This window comes from Quercus robur, chromosome 7 (assembly GCF_932294415.1).
Source record: "Quercus robur chromosome 7, dhQueRobu3.1, whole genome shotgun sequence".
Taxonomy (NCBI): Eukaryota; Viridiplantae; Streptophyta; class Magnoliopsida; order Fagales; family Fagaceae; genus Quercus; species Quercus robur.
In genome coordinates, this window is record NC_065540.1 from 44752726 (window position 1) to 44769558 (window position 16833).

Here is a 16833-nt window from a genome sequence, read left to right on the forward strand (position 1 = left end):
AAAATTGTGGATTTTTTTACGTTTCCATTGGAAATACCAAGAGATTTTGGTTGAGTTATAAAGCTATTGACATTAACATGTTCTCTTAATTGAAAGCAAGTATATAAAATAAGTAATCAAAAACAAAACAAAAAACAAAAATGTTTGTTGACAAAGGGGAAAAATTACAAAAAAAAAAAAATTGTTTGTTAAAAATGGGAAAAACTATATAAAAAAAATGTTTGTTAAAAATGGAAAAAACCAAAAAATGGTAAACAATTAGTAGTTTTTGTTTGTTAAAAAATGGGAAAATTGTCAAAAACAAAACAAAAAATGTTTGTTAAAAAATGGGAAAAACTAAAAATAAAAATTGTTTGTTAAAAATGGGAAAAACTATATAAAAAAAATGTTTGTTAAAAATGGAAAAAACCAAAAAATGGTAAACAATTAGTAGTTTTTGTTTGTTAAAAAATGGGAAAATTGTCAAAAACAAAACAAAAAATGTTTGTTAAAAAATGGGAAAAACTAAAAATAAAAAATGTTTGTTAAAAATGGGAAAAACTATAAGAAAATGTTTGTTGAAAAATGGAAAAAACCAAAAAATGGTAAAAAATTAGTAGTTATTGGTTTGTTAAAAAATGGGAAAATTCAAAATTGTTAAAAAAATGTTTGATAAAAACTGGAAAATTGATAATAAAAAAAAAAAAAGCTTATTAATGGCCCATGCAGGTTTCGAACCTGCGACCTTCGCGTTATTAGCACGACGCTCTAACCAACTGAGCTAATAGGCCATTTGTTGCTAAAATTCTAGAACTCTTCATATAACGTTATTGTAAGTCCAAAAGCGCACCTTTACAATCAAACCTTCGCTGCTTTTTTTTTTTTCACTGCTCCAAATTCCAAAAGTAGTAATTTCCCAGATTTCTCGTAATTGCAGCCTTCTCTTCCCATTTGCTTCTCTCTCTCTCTCTCTCTCTCTCAATATTCGCTTCCCCTTCGCAGCAGCGCCTGATTCGGGTTTGAGGAATTGGCTTCACTGTTACAATCAGGGTTGCTTCAAGGCCATAGATTTCTCAGCTAAATCACTGTTTGGATGCCGAGAATTTGCAGGAAAAGAAACCGCAGACAGACTCAAAACTCCACTAAAATCGAGGTTTTTGTTTTTTAGTTGACATCCAATATGAATGCATTTGATTTCATTTATGTTAATTTAGTGTTATTATAGAGTTTTTAATTTTTCTAATTTTTTTTTTCAGTGTCATATACTGTGTTTTCATTTTATAGTTGGTTTAATTTTTGTTCCTTTATTTTATTTTATTTTATTTTATGAGTGTTATGATAAAGTTTGAATTTTCTATTTTTTTTTTAAATAATGTGTAAAATTTTCATAATTGTTAAAGATGGTTAAGTGGAAATACCCAAAAGATAGTATTTGAAATGGGGAAAATGAAAAGAGGGGAGAGAGAGAGAGAGAGAGAGAGTAGTTGTTGTTGTTTGAAATGGTTTGGTCATGTTTAGCGCAGAGTGATTAAAATGCACCAGTGAGAGAAAAAGTGAGTTGATTCAAATTGATGGAACAAAAAAGGTAGATGAAGACCAAAATTAACATTAGTAGAAGTAGTGAAAATTGACATGTCAATTAAGGAAATAACATAGATTATGACTTTGGATATAATAGAATGGCACAAAAGAATATACATGTGGCAGAATCTAACTAATATGTTAAGAATTCATAGCGGACCCTAAAAAATTTGGGATTACACTTGGCTGTTGTTGTTGTTTCTTATTTTATTTTTATTAGTAAGTAACACACGTGCTTAGTAGGTTTTGAATCCGCAACGTCACTCCTGAACCATTATTGTGGAAGGAGGTAGGGCCAATTGAGTTATAGTTCATTGTTTGAAAATTATTTTAAGTGTTCTATGCAAATTCAATAATATTCGCAATTTTTTGAGTTACTATGCTCAATGTATAAGATTATATAAATGGCTGCTTTACTCCGTTACAGGATTTAGGGGACCATTAAATGGATAAAGAGGCACAATCATGAGGTGAAAATGAGAAGAAAGTGTAGGATCTGGTGGCCGAAGGAGCTGGCATTGAGTGAACCATTATCCTCCAATTTTTTATTTGGGTGGTTTGTGTCTTCCTCAGTTTCTCTTGACATAGTGGTAGCTTTTGCGTGTTGTGAAGGCTCTCTTTTGCATAACCAGTCTGGCCTTGAGGTATAGCACCTGTAATTTTTGAAGAATGCCTGTATACACTTATGGAAAATGGGGCCAAATACTTTTAGCATTAGTAATTGATTGCACCCTCCTTTTTTAATTTCTAATATTGTAAAAGTATGACTTAAAGAAACACTAATATGTTAAATGTTGGTCGTAAAATACCAGATTATGTTAAGAGCGATTTCTCATTTTTCCACCATCTGGGTGAGGTAGAGAGGTGTTCTCAGTGTCATGCTTGTCGTTTTTATTCTAATACACGTTTATGCTTGCTTTAGTATTTGGGGTTTGGCTTAACTGTAGAATTCATGTTCCCTCTTTTTAATTCATAACTTAACAGGTATACATTGGAATTTTTATTTTTTGATAAGTCATAAAAAAAAATTTACTAGAAAAGAGGAAACTAAAGTACACAATACAAGTAGTTTGCTATGGAACCCCAAGAGTTACAAATGCACATAAAAAGTATGCAAGTATACCGAAAAAGTGATAACCAACTGCCTTCAGTAGACATCCCCTGATACCTATACTTAAGATAAGCCTGTTAGAGGAAGCTTTATTTTGTCATATTTCCTCCAATTACATTCACACTGTATGGTCCACAACTCCACATTAGGCATAACAGTAGCATATTAGAATATTATATCCACAATTTTTTATTTTATTTTATTTATTTTTTTCATCAATGACCACTTGCTAGTTTTCACTTTCCACCGTGAATGGATCAAAACTGAACTTCTTTTTTGCTTTGTTTTCTGGTGTCATTTCCCGTTGTCTAACTAAAGTGCAATTCTTTATGTAATATATATCTAATGTGATGTATGGAATACTTGACGAAGGTCAAGTGTTGAAGCATATTGATTGATTGGTCATGTCATATAGGCTCAAGTTGGATTAGTGTATCGAATTATTGATTCTTGGCTAATGTGCATTTCTCTAAATGTACCTCTATTGTTCTTCTATCCAATTATCTGTTATGGTTTTGTTGTATAGGAGCTCTAGCACCATTTGAGCTCTAGCACTTAAGTTCTAGATGGAGGGTGCGGTCGTGGGTTCAAGACCCATTGGGTGCACCTGTAACTTACCAATTGAGAATTTGTTGTATAGGGGCAGTATGCTAGTGGTCACTTATATTTTATTATGGTAACCCTTAACTTAGTCATTTTTAATTTTTGACGTCTCTACAAGAAGCTAAGAGAGAGAATTTTATACTGAGATTTCCTAAGGAGCACCTGGGTGGGTAATTAGGAAAATATTTGGTTGGGTAAATGTTAAGCTATGCAACAACTCCAGAATGAAGTTTGCTCTTGTTATGGGAACCATAATGACCTTTAGAATATTTTTTTCTTGGTTGGCTACCTGAAGGTGTTTTGATATGGTAAGTAAATTTCAGTCTGAACTACTGCTTTTTATCAGGGGACACTTCATGATGCAAATGGGAACATGCCCAAATTTCTTCAGGATAAATCAAAGCTCTCTATACTGGGACAGCATGGTGTAGATCTTAACAGTAATGGCCTGTTGTTAAGCTCTGGAACAAAAGAAGATCAAAGAAATTCCTCAATTTGTGGCAATGCTTGCGTGCAGAACAATAGAGATACATTTAGAGAAAACCATGGACACTGGACTTGCGGGTGCTGCAAATATGATGGATTATTAGGACAATGTACACAAGCTTCTATTGGAAGCAGTAATTGGATCCTGCTGCTAAATGATTTTCCTGAACAGTGTGGTGGAGAAATTTATCGGATTCCTAAATTGCATCACTTTCATTGGAATGGGCAAATAGTGTTTCAGTGTGATGTCCACGTATGTAAGACATGATGGCTACTTTTTTTCTTTTTTGATAATTGTAAGTCATGATGGCTTCTACTCCATGCTTGTGGCTCCTTGAAGCTATATTTGTTAGTTGTAATTAATCTCCTCTTGTTTATTTGAACAATGAAGGTAATACTTTATGATACTCCCTCATATGGTGGTCACCATTTCTCGTTGCACTTGTGGAATTCATCTGAGCAAGTGAAAGCTGATTTCAAGAAACCCAAGTGGGTTGATGAACTTCACCAAAAGCAGCCACTAGTTGACTTGGTACCAGAGTTTGCAAGTTTTTGGATTTGTTGTCTATTTTATATTTTTTTGGTGCATTTAGACATTTTGGCTGCTTATTAAAATGCCTTTTCAAAATTTTTTTTTTTTTAAAGTACAGGATACAGTAATTTTGGCAATTAACAGCGCTGCTTCTGCTAAAATATTTTTCGAGAGACATGTGGCTCCTAGGAGGCCCGTTGTTCGGTTTTTTATTGTTTGCAGGTATCTCTCTTGAAGACTCTAGTCTTGCATCCCACCTTCCTTCTTCCCTCACACCTTGGTCTGCAATATTTGATGGCCTATGTTTTGGCTTTCAGGTTTCTTACCTTCATCTGGCAACTATTTGCAATGTCCATGGCTTCATTATCAACTTTATTCTACTTCATTCTTCAGCTTCTCCATATCCTTTTGAGTTTTGGATCACAATCGTGGATATATATTAAATCAGCAAGGATATTCAGGTCTACATGGATAAGTATTCGAATCCGCTGCTGTCAGATCTTGTATTGGCCAATCTTCCTTCAAGATAATGGCCTGAGGTAAGATGAGGTTTCTGAAGAATACTTTTTATTTATACATCAGGTTTGCTAATTAATACGAGGCTTCAGTCTTTAATTTATACATCAGGTTTTACATCAGATTTGTGCCTTAAGTTAGGTTTAAAGCCACTATGATTTTCAATCGTTTTCTGCCTTTTCCTTTTTTTAGATCTAAGCATTTTAATTAGATTTTCTATCCTACTGAATCCCCCCTTACCAAAAAAGAAGAAGAAGAAGCTTATTTCATGTAATTCTAGGGTTGAAGTTGATATTCAATTTGAGTATAAACTCAATAAATAAACGTCTGTAGTCTATCTGCGGGGAAGGGAGGAACAAAAAAGTTGGGTTTTTTGGGTGGGGGGGGTGGTGGGGGGATGATGGCCCAATCATCTAATCAGGGTGTTATTGTAGGTCTACAATACCTTGAATGAATATCACTTAAATTGGCTACTGTTTTTATTATTTATTGGCTGAATTCATCGTTTGCAGTAGGTTCCTATTTTTCTCAACTCATCAACTGCATTTTTTATTCTTTTTTAAGGTCTCTATCATGCGTTGAATATGCGGAGAAAGCTGCATTACGTAGGCATTCCATGTGGTCAAGCTTGGCTCTTGATGTTCTCTTGGGAAACTTGATTGGTTGGGCACTGTTATACAATGCAGAATCTGCTTGCTGGTGGGTTATGAACTTTACTGGTGAAATTACATACAAATCAATGCGGTCAAGTTGTGCTTGGTTGATGGGAGCCCCTGCAGGTTTCAAGTTAAACACGGAATTGGCAGGCGTTCTTGGCATGGTTTCTCTTAATGCGATCCAAATATGGTCTACCCTCTCAGTCTTTCTTGGTTTCCTTTCCATTTATATTATTAAAGGACTTGCAATATCAGGGATTCTATTTGGGATGACAATACCAGCTGCTTTGATCATAGACTTTTTTTTACTAGCAACTCTGCATATTTCAACTCTTCATTGGCTGGTCTCACTTGTATATTCAACACAGACACAGGCATTAGCAGATTTGTGGCGCCTTTTCAGGTAACACTTTGTGATTCCATTTCTTGGTTTAGTTTTTACAACTCTTAAAACGGTCAAAATTCCACCTGCCTGTCATGGTGGTCACTTTTATCAAAACAATCATAAGCATTAAAAAGTAAAAAAACTCTACCATTTAAATCAAGATATCATGCGGTTCATGCAATGCACTAGTGATTGATATAAGGAGCTTAACATGTGCAATGAATTATTAAAATCTTGTCATTTTCAGCTCTACAAAAATAAGGGAAGCTGCTCTTATAAGAATAGAGAGGAGCCGTATGTTGTGGATTCAAAATTCATTGGGTGCTGGGTATGATGTAGCACAAATAACATCAAGACCCTTGGGTCCAGATGTGGTAAGACCCTAAGAACGTATAACTTTAAGAAGGATTTTGTGGGAAACAATTAGAAAATTAAAAAAAAAATTAGGAATCAACACCTAGGGTTGCTTTGAGTTTGTACCAAATGGGATAGAAAACCTAGGAATTAGCACCAAATCATTGGAAAAATTCCAATAGAAAATGTATTCATCAATTGTAAACTTATCTTTGTTGGAATACAATAATGCACTTAAACTCTAATCCAAATTGACCTGGGGCCAAAGCCCAATTATTGAATTATGAAAATAACCTTGATTCTAGGAAATTTAATATTATAATTGACTTCTACTTGTCCAAATATATAAAATTGACTTCTAAAATTAAATAAATTAGATTAAAATATAACTGTCTTCATGCTTTATACATTAGGGCAATGTATCAATCAAAAGAAAAAGAGGAAAGAGAAAAACCTAATGAGAAATTTAGATGAGTGAAAGTTCATTGCAAAATGGCAGAATCTTATGAGAAATTGTGGTTTTTATGAGTTTTGAGGTGAGTAAAGATATAATTAATTTTGAAAATTCCTTAAGAAACATCCTTGTTTCTCTTAGACTAACCTTTTGATTTTTGTCATTTTGCTTTCTTTGTTCCTTTGTGTTCATCATTGTGAACTCAATTTTTTTAATATTTTAAATCTATATAACTACTCTTATTACTTATCAACCAAAAAAAAAAAAAAAAAAATCATTAAGAAACAATTAGAGATATTGGTTCATTGAGTGATTCTTCCTGGTGTTGCTGATAGTGCAAGAATCGTTGTAGTTTCTTAAATATCTGAGCTGACTTGTCTGAAATCCTATAAGTTCTATATTGCCTTTTTTCTCATCACTGTGATAAGTAACTTCGTAGGCATCCCAGGAGGTCAAGGAAAACACAAAATCAGTATATGGGACCTTCCTTAGAGTGGGGGAAAGGGCGAAATGATAATATAAAAAGAAAAAGAACAAAGAAATGGATTGAAAAAGAAGCAATACAAAGAACAATGAGAGATGGGAGCTAAAATACATAATAAGAAGGGCTTGGGGTACTCTTTTTGATTGGTCCAGGGCTTGGGGTTCTTCACAATGTTCTGTTATTTATGAGTTTTTAGATTCTCTTAGATCTAGAATTTGATTTATTTGTATTCTTATGATCCTTTGTGTTCATTATCTTGAGCACAAGGTTTTGTTTCTTTATCAATAAAATTGAATTCTTGCCAATCAAAAAAAAGAAAGAAAAAAAAAAGAAAGAAAACCATAATAAAGAGGAGGAGAAAATAAGAGATGGGGGAATTGCATGTGCCATGCATGCTGATTTATTGCCATTGCAGCAGTTTATACAGAACTCTGTGTGTGTTTATATATGATTTTTTGGTAGATATGATTCGCCCTTGGTATGTTTAACTCTTTATGTAGCCTTTTGGATTGCTAGATAATGGTCTTTGGATCAGCTGAAAACTTCATCTTTTATGTGTTCTTGAACATCTGTTGCTATTTTTATCTATCTGTTTCAATTGAGTTCTCATTCATAGTTTCTTTCCAGGGTAATGTTGAAATGAATCTTAAATGTAAAACTTAGAATTCTTAACTTTAAATTCATTGCTTATGGACTTTGTAAACTTATACTCACCTTGTTGTTCTTTATCTGTTTCAATCAAGATATGAGAGGTCATGGTGATATTTGATTGCCTTAATTGATGTTGGTTCTAGTGATAAAAAAAAATTGATGTTGGTTCTTATATGGTTGATGCTATTCTGAGTGCTTTTTTCTTCTGAAGGGTATCATTCCCTGAGCTAAAAGACATGTTAAATGTGTAAGGATGCTAAAGAAGAGGAAAAAATGGGGATAAGAAATTGATTTCCATTTTACTTGTGAGCTTGTACATTGGCCAAACTTGCCTGTCTTTCTTCCATGATTCAATAATGCTTGTTACTCATTCATATATTCTCAAATACCTTGGACACCTTTGATTGTTCACATTTTAACATGAGTACTAATTTGAATTGGTAATATCCTCCCAAATGATGTAATTTTTGGTCCCCATATCACTTGAGCGGTTGATAGATTGTGGATGTCCAGGTGCTCTTTAGAGATATGTGGCTCTAGTTGCTTTTGTGGCTAGGGCCCTTCTTTGCCATATTTCTAGAGAGATGCTTTTACTGTGAACATTTAATGGAAGAATGATATTCTTATATCTTAGAAAGTTAGAAGTGTTACTTTTGAAGGAACTAATTTTAAATTTTGGGAGGCTTCCTATGCAAAATAGGTTAAATTTTGTTGACATTTAAGAAGAATTCCTCTCTATTTGGTTGATGAGAAATTCTATTCTCTAAAAGAGATCAGCTTGTGCACTTTGCAAGATTCAATATTCTTTGCAAGACAGAACTTCAAGTTGTAAAATATCTTTTTCCTTACTTCTTGATAGTATCATGTCTTATTTCAGAGTTCATATCTTTTCTTTCCCTGTTACTTCTTTGGCAGTGGTCGAAAATGGAATCCTCTTCGTCAGAGATTAGATAGCTATGACTACACTGTGAAGCAACATGTCGTTGGATCTCTTCTGTTTACACCACTCTTACTTCTCTTACCGACTACTTCTATTTTCTATACCTTCTTTAGCATTGTGAACACAACCATCAGCCTTATATGTATACTGATTGAAGTCGCTATCTCTGATATTCATGCGACACCTTATATCAAAATATTCCTTTGGTTGGCAAGACGAAGAAGATTTCCTTCTGGGATATGGTTTGAAATTGTATCTTGTCGGAGTAATCTGATTGATGATACTGCGATTTGTAGTCCTGATAAATTTGATTCTTCATCAGATAATTTGCATTGTACTCAAAATGGAGGGAAATCTGGTACTCTGGTTTCATTTCTACACAGCAACTTCTTGAGTATAGGTGAGGGAGGCCTCTAGCTATATTATCATTTGTGATATTATTTAGTGATGTTTCTGTAGGGATGAGTCTTAACAAAGCCTCTCATTTCAACACTCAACTATCTCTCTCTCTCTCTCTCTCTCTCTCTCTCTCTCACACACACACACACACACACACACACATCTATGTTTATATTTTACCATGTCACATCTATCTTTGACTTTCAATGTATGTGGTGGTTTTTTGCTAACCAACTCTAGAAATTATATTTCAGGAGAGCTAGTTGTGCCTCATTATAGAAATGTCTTTTCTGGGGTTTTTGGTTCTTTTTTGGCTAAATTTACTCATGGTGTCCTCACTGGGAAAAGGTGTGTCTTCTTTGCCTATATAGTTTTCTTCTTGCTGCTCTATTGTTTCGTAGTTACTGAAATTCAAACTTAGTTCCTCTAGATATCTATCTATATCTATCACATTTTTATATGTTCAGGGTAGCTTCTACATTGGGTACTGCTCTTCCTTCACCATTGCCATGGATGTCCATCCCCTACAAAGAGTATTGGTATCTCTGCTATGATTCAATTCTTGCCTGCTGCAGATCGTGACTGTCTTCATATTCAATGATTCTTCCACTTTTTGATTGACATATTCTGCCCTGCAACCATTTCATGCTGCTCATCAGTTGCATTTAGAATTTTGCGGGCTATTCATCACGTGATTGTCCATCCAGATTCAATTCTTGGATTGTTGTAGGAATGAGTTGATTTAAGTATATTGGTTCCTTTCTAGGTTGGTTATGTGTTTATTGAAGCCTTCTGGTTTATTTAGGATCTATGCATGGTTTTTTTGTATGCACTGGTTCCTTAATTTGAAATTTATTGATCAAATTTTGTACTTACAGCCAACATGTACTGCTTCTTCACAACTGATCATGACTTCATAACCAAGCAACTGCAAATGATTTATAACTGATTGAATAACTAGTGTTCAAGTGCCTCTGGTGATTGAATAACAATAGTGTCCTGGCCCTCAAATCACCTTATCTTTCTCAGCACTAAATGAAAGTTTCATAAAATATGAAACAGGTATATCCAGAAGACCCAATCTAAGATATGTGGCCAGCGCCTCAAATTAACATGTTGAAACCAAACCAGATATGTGGCCAGCGCCTCAAATTAACATGTTGAAACCAAACCACATATTGCATTTGACAGTACAACTCTATATCATAAAACTGTTGGCCATTATACATCTCATTAATCAACCTTCTCCGAGTGGGATGAATTTCTCAGTCACGACAATATGGTTCCAGTGTCATCACTAAGCAAGAAATATAGAACTACAAGGCAATACCTATCTCTTCTTTGGCTCATTGCTGGTGTAATTGAAATATAATGATGTTCCAGCAAGGATGGAAGAACACTTTCAATTAAGATTGACTCAGAATATCACAAACCAAATGGAAACCCTATACCAACCATAATTTTTCTCTCCTTCCCAAACATAATTACAGATTTCAAATTCTTTGATTTTGCAGTGACTCAGAATATAATAATTTTTCTCTCCATGTAAATTGCTTTCCTTCCTCTTCAATTTTAAATGACTATGCTCCATATTTGGCAAACAATTATTATATACCGAAAAATTCATCTGTAGGCTATCTCCTAAATCCTATATGTATCCCATAGATCCACAAATTTTTGTGGAAATATTTAATTTTTTTATTAATTTTATCTTATGCCTTACCCTGCTTATCAATTTCTAAACAGTGACGTCAGGACGCTTTAATTAATTTGCCTAATAATCTCAGAGAGAGTGAGTTTAGAGAAAGAGTGAGAATTTTGATCAACGATGGTGCTTTAGGTGCAAGGCTGTGAGCCTAACGGTTCTTTTTTTTATTTTTTAATTAATAATATTTTAATAATTATAATTTATTGAATAAAATTGTTCAAATCATATAATCATATTACAAGATCTGAGAGAAGAGGATTCGAATACTTATCCACGTAGACCTGAATTTCCTTGCTGATTTAATATAATTTTTTTTTTAATGAGAATTTAATATAAAAATTAATTCTCAAAAAAAAAATATAAATTAATTTTCAAAATAATTATAAAAAAATAGCCGTTGGGCTCACCCCCTTGCGCCGACTATTATATAAGGCATCATCGTCATTCTTTCCATCAAAATTCTCATTCTCTCTCTCTCTCTCTCTCTAAACTCACTCTCTCTGTATTCACTCTTTCTCTCTCTCTGATATACCCAGAAGCGATGAGTTTTCTCCGGCGGAGGCTTCCTCTGCCTCTGCCATTGGGGGCGAGGTTTGAGCCCTCCGATGCAGTGCTGATTTCGAGTTACCTTTCTCCGAAGATTCGAAACGAGGTTTTGGCTTGGGATGTCATCGGCTTTTCTGATGAACTATACAATAAACCCCCATGGGATTTCTGTACGGACTCGACGGCGGTGTTGGATGATGAGAAGCATTATTTCTTCACTCTGTTAAAGAGGGGGAAGAATCGCGTGCTTCGTTCTGTTGGTTCCCATGGGACTTGGCATGAAAGTTCGACCAAGAAAATCTATGATTCTGGGTCTGGGAAGACAATTATTGGGTTCAACAAATTGTTGAATTTCAGGGTGAAGGGTGAGGGTAAGGAGCTGAAGACCACTGATTGGTTGATGCATGAGTTTAGTGTTGCTGAAAAGGGCTCCGACTTGGTTCTCTGTGTAATTTACAAAAAGAATAAGAAAAAGGAGGAGAGGGCTTTGGCTTTGGCTTTGTCTTTGGAAAGACCACCCTCTGTTGTTGTCGATTCTGGTATTTTGGGTTCTCCAAAGAGTGTTTTTGATCAGGTGGATTTCTTTGACGGAATTGATGACACGGACATGGGGGGTCAAGACCCATATGATGATCAAGACCCAGTTTTTGATTTTGGTATTTTGGGTTCTCCAACGAGTGTTTTTGATCAGGTGGATTTCTTTGATGACACGGGCATGGGGGGTCAAGACCCGTATGATGATCAAGACCCATTTGATGGAAGTCCCAGATTTGCTGCCGTTGATGGTCATTCACAATTCCAAGTATTGGATTCACGAGAAGATGGGTTAACCAAGAAGATGGGTTCTGAAGTTGAAGGATTTGATGGATTTGATGAAGCTGAGGTGGAGGGTCTTTTACTCGACCTTGCTGATGATACAGAGCCCGATTTTGACCCAATGAGTTTTCTAAATCTTCTGGATTCAGAAGAGGATGCCCGGCCGAGCAAGAAGATGCGCTGTGACTTTTCTGATATTGTATAATTTTGATTTACTTGTACTGGAGAGCAGAACTCCTGCCAACTCCAAGTCCAAGCATTAGAATAGGATAGTATCTTGTACCAATTTTGTTTGTTCATTTTAATTCAATTCTCTTTATTTCTTTTATTTTGAAACAAAGTTACTGTTTACTGTTACTCTGATTGTGTATGTTATGATTTGAGTTTCAACAGAAAAACAAATACATTGTGCAACTACTTTGATTCTTAGTTTGTAACACTACACTGTTGATGATTATTCAGTTGATATGAGTCAGTTAGATCATTGTTTATGCAATACTTATTTCTTTTGTTCTAGTGGACATCAGGCAAATATATGCTTAGTTGACCAAAACCTAATGTTCTTTTTAGGGAAGTTTTGTTCTCAAAGTGGGTCTCAAAGTATGGCCTTAAAAATCTGTGTTAATGGTGTTTTTATTCCACATATTAAAGCTTCTCAATTAGGAACCGTGGTGAAGATTATTTTACCATTTTTTTTTACTACTGAATGGTACTTGTTATGTTGTATTTTTGAATTTGGGTTTTAGAGTTTGAATAATAGTGCTAGCCATATTAACAATTGTGCTCTGTTATTTATGGCAGATCAAGGAATCAATTACAGTTGGTGTTATTGGCCTGCCTAATGTTGGTAAGAGTAGTCTCATTAATAGCTTAAAGAGATCCCATGTTGTCACTTGTCAATGTTGGTTCTACTCCTCGCTTAACAAGATCTATGCAAGAGGTTCAGTTAGACAAGAATGTAAAATTGTTAGACTGCCCTGGTGTTGTGATGCTTAGATTTGGAGCAAATGATGCATCAATGACTCTTCGTAATTGCAAAAGAATCGAGAAGTTGGACGACCCGACTGGTCCAGGTGAGTGAACTCATCCTTTGTCCTTGTGCTAGTTTATTTTCTATTCTGCTTGAGTACCTTTTCATGTGGAAAAGGAAATACAGCATTGTATTCCTTTATTAATTCACATTCTCCCTCCAACTGCCTTTGTATGTAAGGAGATTGCATATATAGAATCAAGGACAATAAATGTTAATTAAAGAAGCTACAGTGACATCAAATTCTATTAGTATGTGTTCTCCACCATCTATTAAGCTCAATTGGCTTCTCCTGGTGTTTCTAACAGAGACCCAGGTTCAAATACCCTCACCCCCAACTATTGAATTATCAAACAAAATTATTTACAAATAAAAAAAAAAAATTATCTATTTAGAAATTCTGGTGCATATTTCTTTAGAAAGAAGTCCTTTGGATAGTAAAATTTTTGTGAATTCTGTGTTATTATATTAAGTCATATCAGCAGACTTTGATATTATACTGTCCCTGCCCCATCTGTGCAGTGAAGGAGATTCTAAGGCGTTGCCCACCCAGCATGTTGGTAACTTTGTACAAGCTCCCTAGCTTTGACTCGGTCGATGACTTCCTTCAAAAAGTGGCTATTGTTAGGGGTAAGCTGAAAAAGGGTGGTGTTGTGGATGTGGAAGCTGCTGAAAGAATTGTTCTGCATGACTGGAATCAGGGTATGTGTTAGGCATTTATGGTTTATGTGCCCCGAGAATATGCAAACAAACAAAGGGATAACAAGAAAAGCAAATTGTCTCAGAATGCCCTTAATTATCTATTGTTTTACTTATAAAAAAAAGTAAGTTAATAATTTGATCTTTCTGTAGGTAAGATTCCATATAACACTATGCCCCCAATTAGGAATCAAGGAGAGCCTTCAGAGGCCAAGATCTTTTTCTATCCATATATAATAATAATAATAATAACAATAATAATGTTGTGATTATGGTTAAAATGAAATATAAAAAAATGGGAAAAAAAAATCAGATTTTAGATAATGAAATATATAAAAGAGAAGGAAGAAAAAAGTGTTGGTAGCTACCTACAATTTAGATAGGGGGAAAATTTGAAAAAAGAAAAAGAAAAAAAAGAAGAAATTTGGATTGGACAAAAATGATGAGTTGGTGGCTGGTAGTGGTAACTTGGTAAGTGAATCTTATAATGAAGGATGAGAATTACCTTTTCATTTTAAGCCCGGGTTTTATCCCTATTTTCTCCTCGGTTTGGGGAGATTAAATTTTGATAAGCTCAGTTGAAAAACACTTGCACCACCCTTTTTCTATAGCAAACCAAACAATGAAAATAAATAGTGTTCTTTCTAATTTTCTCTTAATAACAAATGCTGAGGAATAATTGAAACAAGATCAATACATGTAATTTGAACATTAACCTATATCCATATGAATTGTGGTCATTTGACATTATACTTGTTGCTAATTCCAAATAATTTCATTATACAAAGAAATGTTATTATTTGAGCAATGTTTGCTATTAAATAAAGAGTGAGAATTTTTGGAGGAGATGCCACCCCTACTTGGCTAGAATAGTCCTATTAAACAATTCTATGTCCCTAAGACCTAGCTTGCCTGCATGTTTTGGTTGACACAGGGTAGACCAATGTAGCCAATGGATTATTGTGTCCAAACATGTTCCTTTTATCATATTAAAAGAGTAACTTTTTAAGCTCTCTGCAAAAGACAGTAGCCAAACATTTCTCATGATCTTAATCTCAAGAACCCAACAAATTTGTTGGACACTCGTATTTTGAGAGAGGAAAATGGTTGTCTTAGCGCTCTTTCATATTATTTACTCCATGTCTCTACCAACTTCTCACAATTTTGGGCTGTTGCTTGACAAAATGACAGTGAATTATCAGCAAGAAAAACCTGGATGAGCTTGGACTCCCTGCTAGCAGCAATCCCTCTTACATCTCCTTCCATCTCAGCCTGTCTTAACTCTTAACATGGAAGACATTCAACATAGAGGATAAGCAAATAAGGTGGCAAGGATCACCTTGACGTATGCCTCGGATTACTCAAAAATAATTCACAAGTTCCACCGTTCAACAACACTGAGTGGGAGGTAGAAGACAAACGCATCACGATTAGAGAGCATTCACATTACCTCGTGTAAAAATTATTGTTTATTTTAGGCGCAATTGCACTTTTAGTCCCTACATTTTGAAGTTTTTCCATTTTAGTCCCTACATTTTATTTTTTCCATTTTTAGTCCCTAAAACCAATTTACGCTTTCCGTTTTAGTCCTTTCCGTCAGTCAACCAACGGAAATAGCTGAGGTGGCAGCCGGAACAATTAAAATATTATAAAAAATGCCACATCACCCTGACAAATCAGCATATATATTTTAAAAAATTAATTTATTAATTTTAATTAAATAATAAAATAAAAACATAATTAAAAATAATAAAATCAAACCTAAACCCAGAAAATCAAATCCCAACTCCACACCCACAGCCACTCAATCTCAGAAATCTCAACTCCATGATTTTGAATCCTCGGATTTGCTTGGCTGCTGCAACAGCAGCAGCTTGGATTCGATTCGGTCCAGCATCGACGATTGCACAGATTCTACGGTCACAGATGAGAAGAAGGGATTGACGAAAATCAGTGGCGGTTACCTCTGCAATTCGATAGAGTCTAGGTTATTGAACTCCGCTGTGGACAATGTCGTCGGCGGCTCCGAGAATGAGATGGGTGAGGAGCTCGATTTGTTGCTCAATTTGTGTTCCGATTCTCAACTAGAAGATGATTTGGTTCGATGTCCACTATGTGGGATTGACATCTCCGACATGAGTAACCAAAAACGCCAAATACACACCAATCAGTGTCTTGACAAAGACCAAACTCGCCTGAAGGTGATGACGGCGATGACAGAGTTTGAAGACGACCTTTTACTCGCCTGGGTTTTTTGTTGTCGGTTGTGGCTTTTGCTCACTGGGGTTCACTTGTTGTGGGTTATGGCTTTTGATCGCTGGAGTTTGCCGCCGTGGGTTGAATCGATTTTGAGGCTTGGGTTTGAATGGGTTGTGGGTCTGAATAGGTTGTGGTTCTTAGGTTGGTTTTGAAGTTTCGACGGTGTGTGGCGTTGTTTTGGTGGTTGTGGGTTGCTGTTGGTGGGTATAAATTTCATGTTCTTGGGTTTGATTTTTTGGGTTTGTGTTCTTGTGTTCATAGGCATTTGATTTCATTGTTTTTAATTCTGAATTTGTGTTCTTGGATTTGATTTTCTGGGTTTAGGTTTGATTTTATTATTTTTAATTATGTTTTTATTTTTTTTATTTAATTAAAATTAATAAATTAATTTTTAAAATATATATGCTGATTTGTCAGGGTGATGTGACATTTTTTATAATATTTTAATTGTTCCGGCTGCCACCTCAGCTATTTCCGTTGGTTGACTGACGGAAAGGACTAAAACGGAAAGCGTAAATTGGTTTTAGGGACTAAAAATGGAAAAAATAAAATGTAGGGACTAAAATGGAAAAACTTCAAAATGTAGGGACTAAAAGTGCAATTGCGCCTTTATTTTAACATAAGTACTTATTTTTTTTCTATTT

The 16833-nt window shown here is 34.8% G+C and overlaps 2 protein-coding genes and 1 non-coding gene across 5 annotated transcripts; 2 read left to right on the forward strand and 1 right to left on the reverse strand.

The window, feature by feature from the left end:
• Positions 1-696: 696 nt before the first annotated feature.
• On the reverse strand, positions 697-770 carry TRNAI-AAU (transfer RNA isoleucine (anticodon AAU)). Its single transcript has one exon. It is a non-coding gene; the product is annotated as a tRNA-Ile (tRNA).
• Positions 771-868: 98 nt separating this feature from the next.
• On the forward strand, positions 869-10006 carry LOC126693601 (N-acetylglucosaminyl-phosphatidylinositol biosynthetic protein gpi1). 3 transcript variants are annotated; one of them, XM_050389632.1, is made up of 10 exons: positions 869-1132; positions 1988-2204; positions 3621-4013; positions 4152-4292; positions 4411-4514; positions 4610-4831; positions 5373-5867; positions 8708-9132; positions 9386-9479; positions 9599-10006. In XM_050389632.1, the coding sequence occupies exons 2-10, from the start codon at positions 2037-2039 to the stop codon at positions 9711-9713; spliced, it is 2157 nt and encodes a 718-aa protein (XP_050245589.1). In that variant the 5' UTR covers positions 869-1132; positions 1988-2036; the 3' UTR covers positions 9714-10006. The 3 variants fall into 3 exon arrangements, with proteins under 3 accessions (XP_050245589.1, XP_050245590.1, XP_050245591.1); XM_050389633.1 differs by lacking the exons at positions 869-1132; positions 1988-2204 and having other exon boundaries at positions 3832-4056; XM_050389634.1 differs by lacking the exons at positions 869-1132; positions 1988-2204 and having other exon boundaries at positions 3869-4017.
• Positions 10007-13033: 3027 nt separating this feature from the next.
• Positions 13034-16341, forward strand: LOC126691485 (uncharacterized). Its single transcript, XM_050386524.1, has 3 exons — positions 13034-13274; positions 13754-13933; positions 15731-16341. The coding sequence occupies exons 1-3, from the start codon at positions 13085-13087 to the stop codon at positions 16339-16341; spliced, it is 981 nt and encodes a 326-aa protein (XP_050242481.1). The 5' UTR covers positions 13034-13084.
• The last annotated feature ends 492 nt before the right edge of the window (positions 16342-16833 follow it).

Excerpts from the sequence above, each read along its gene's own strand:
- LOC126693601 (XM_050389632.1), top strand. The coding sequence starts at position 2,037 with ATGAGAAGAAAGTGTAGGATCTGGTGGCCGAAGGAGCTGGCATTGAGT. Across the intron at positions 5,868-8,707 it reads GATTTGTGGCGCCTTTTCAG|TGGTCGAAAATGGAATCCTC; the intron begins GTAACACTTTGT and ends CTTCTTTGGCAG. Across the intron at positions 9,480-9,598 it reads GGTGTCCTCACTGGGAAAAG|GGTAGCTTCTACATTGGGTA; the intron begins GTGTGTCTTCTT and ends TTATATGTTCAG.
- LOC126691485 (XM_050386524.1), top strand. The coding sequence starts at position 13,085 with ATGTTGTCACTTGTCAATGTTGGTTCTACTCCTCGCTTAACAAGATCT. Across the intron at positions 13,275-13,753 it reads GGACGACCCGACTGGTCCAG|TGAAGGAGATTCTAAGGCGT; the intron begins GTGAGTGAACTC and ends CCATCTGTGCAG. Across the intron at positions 13,934-15,730 it reads TCTGCATGACTGGAATCAGG|CCACTCAATCTCAGAAATCT; the intron begins GTATGTGTTAGG and ends CCACACCCACAG.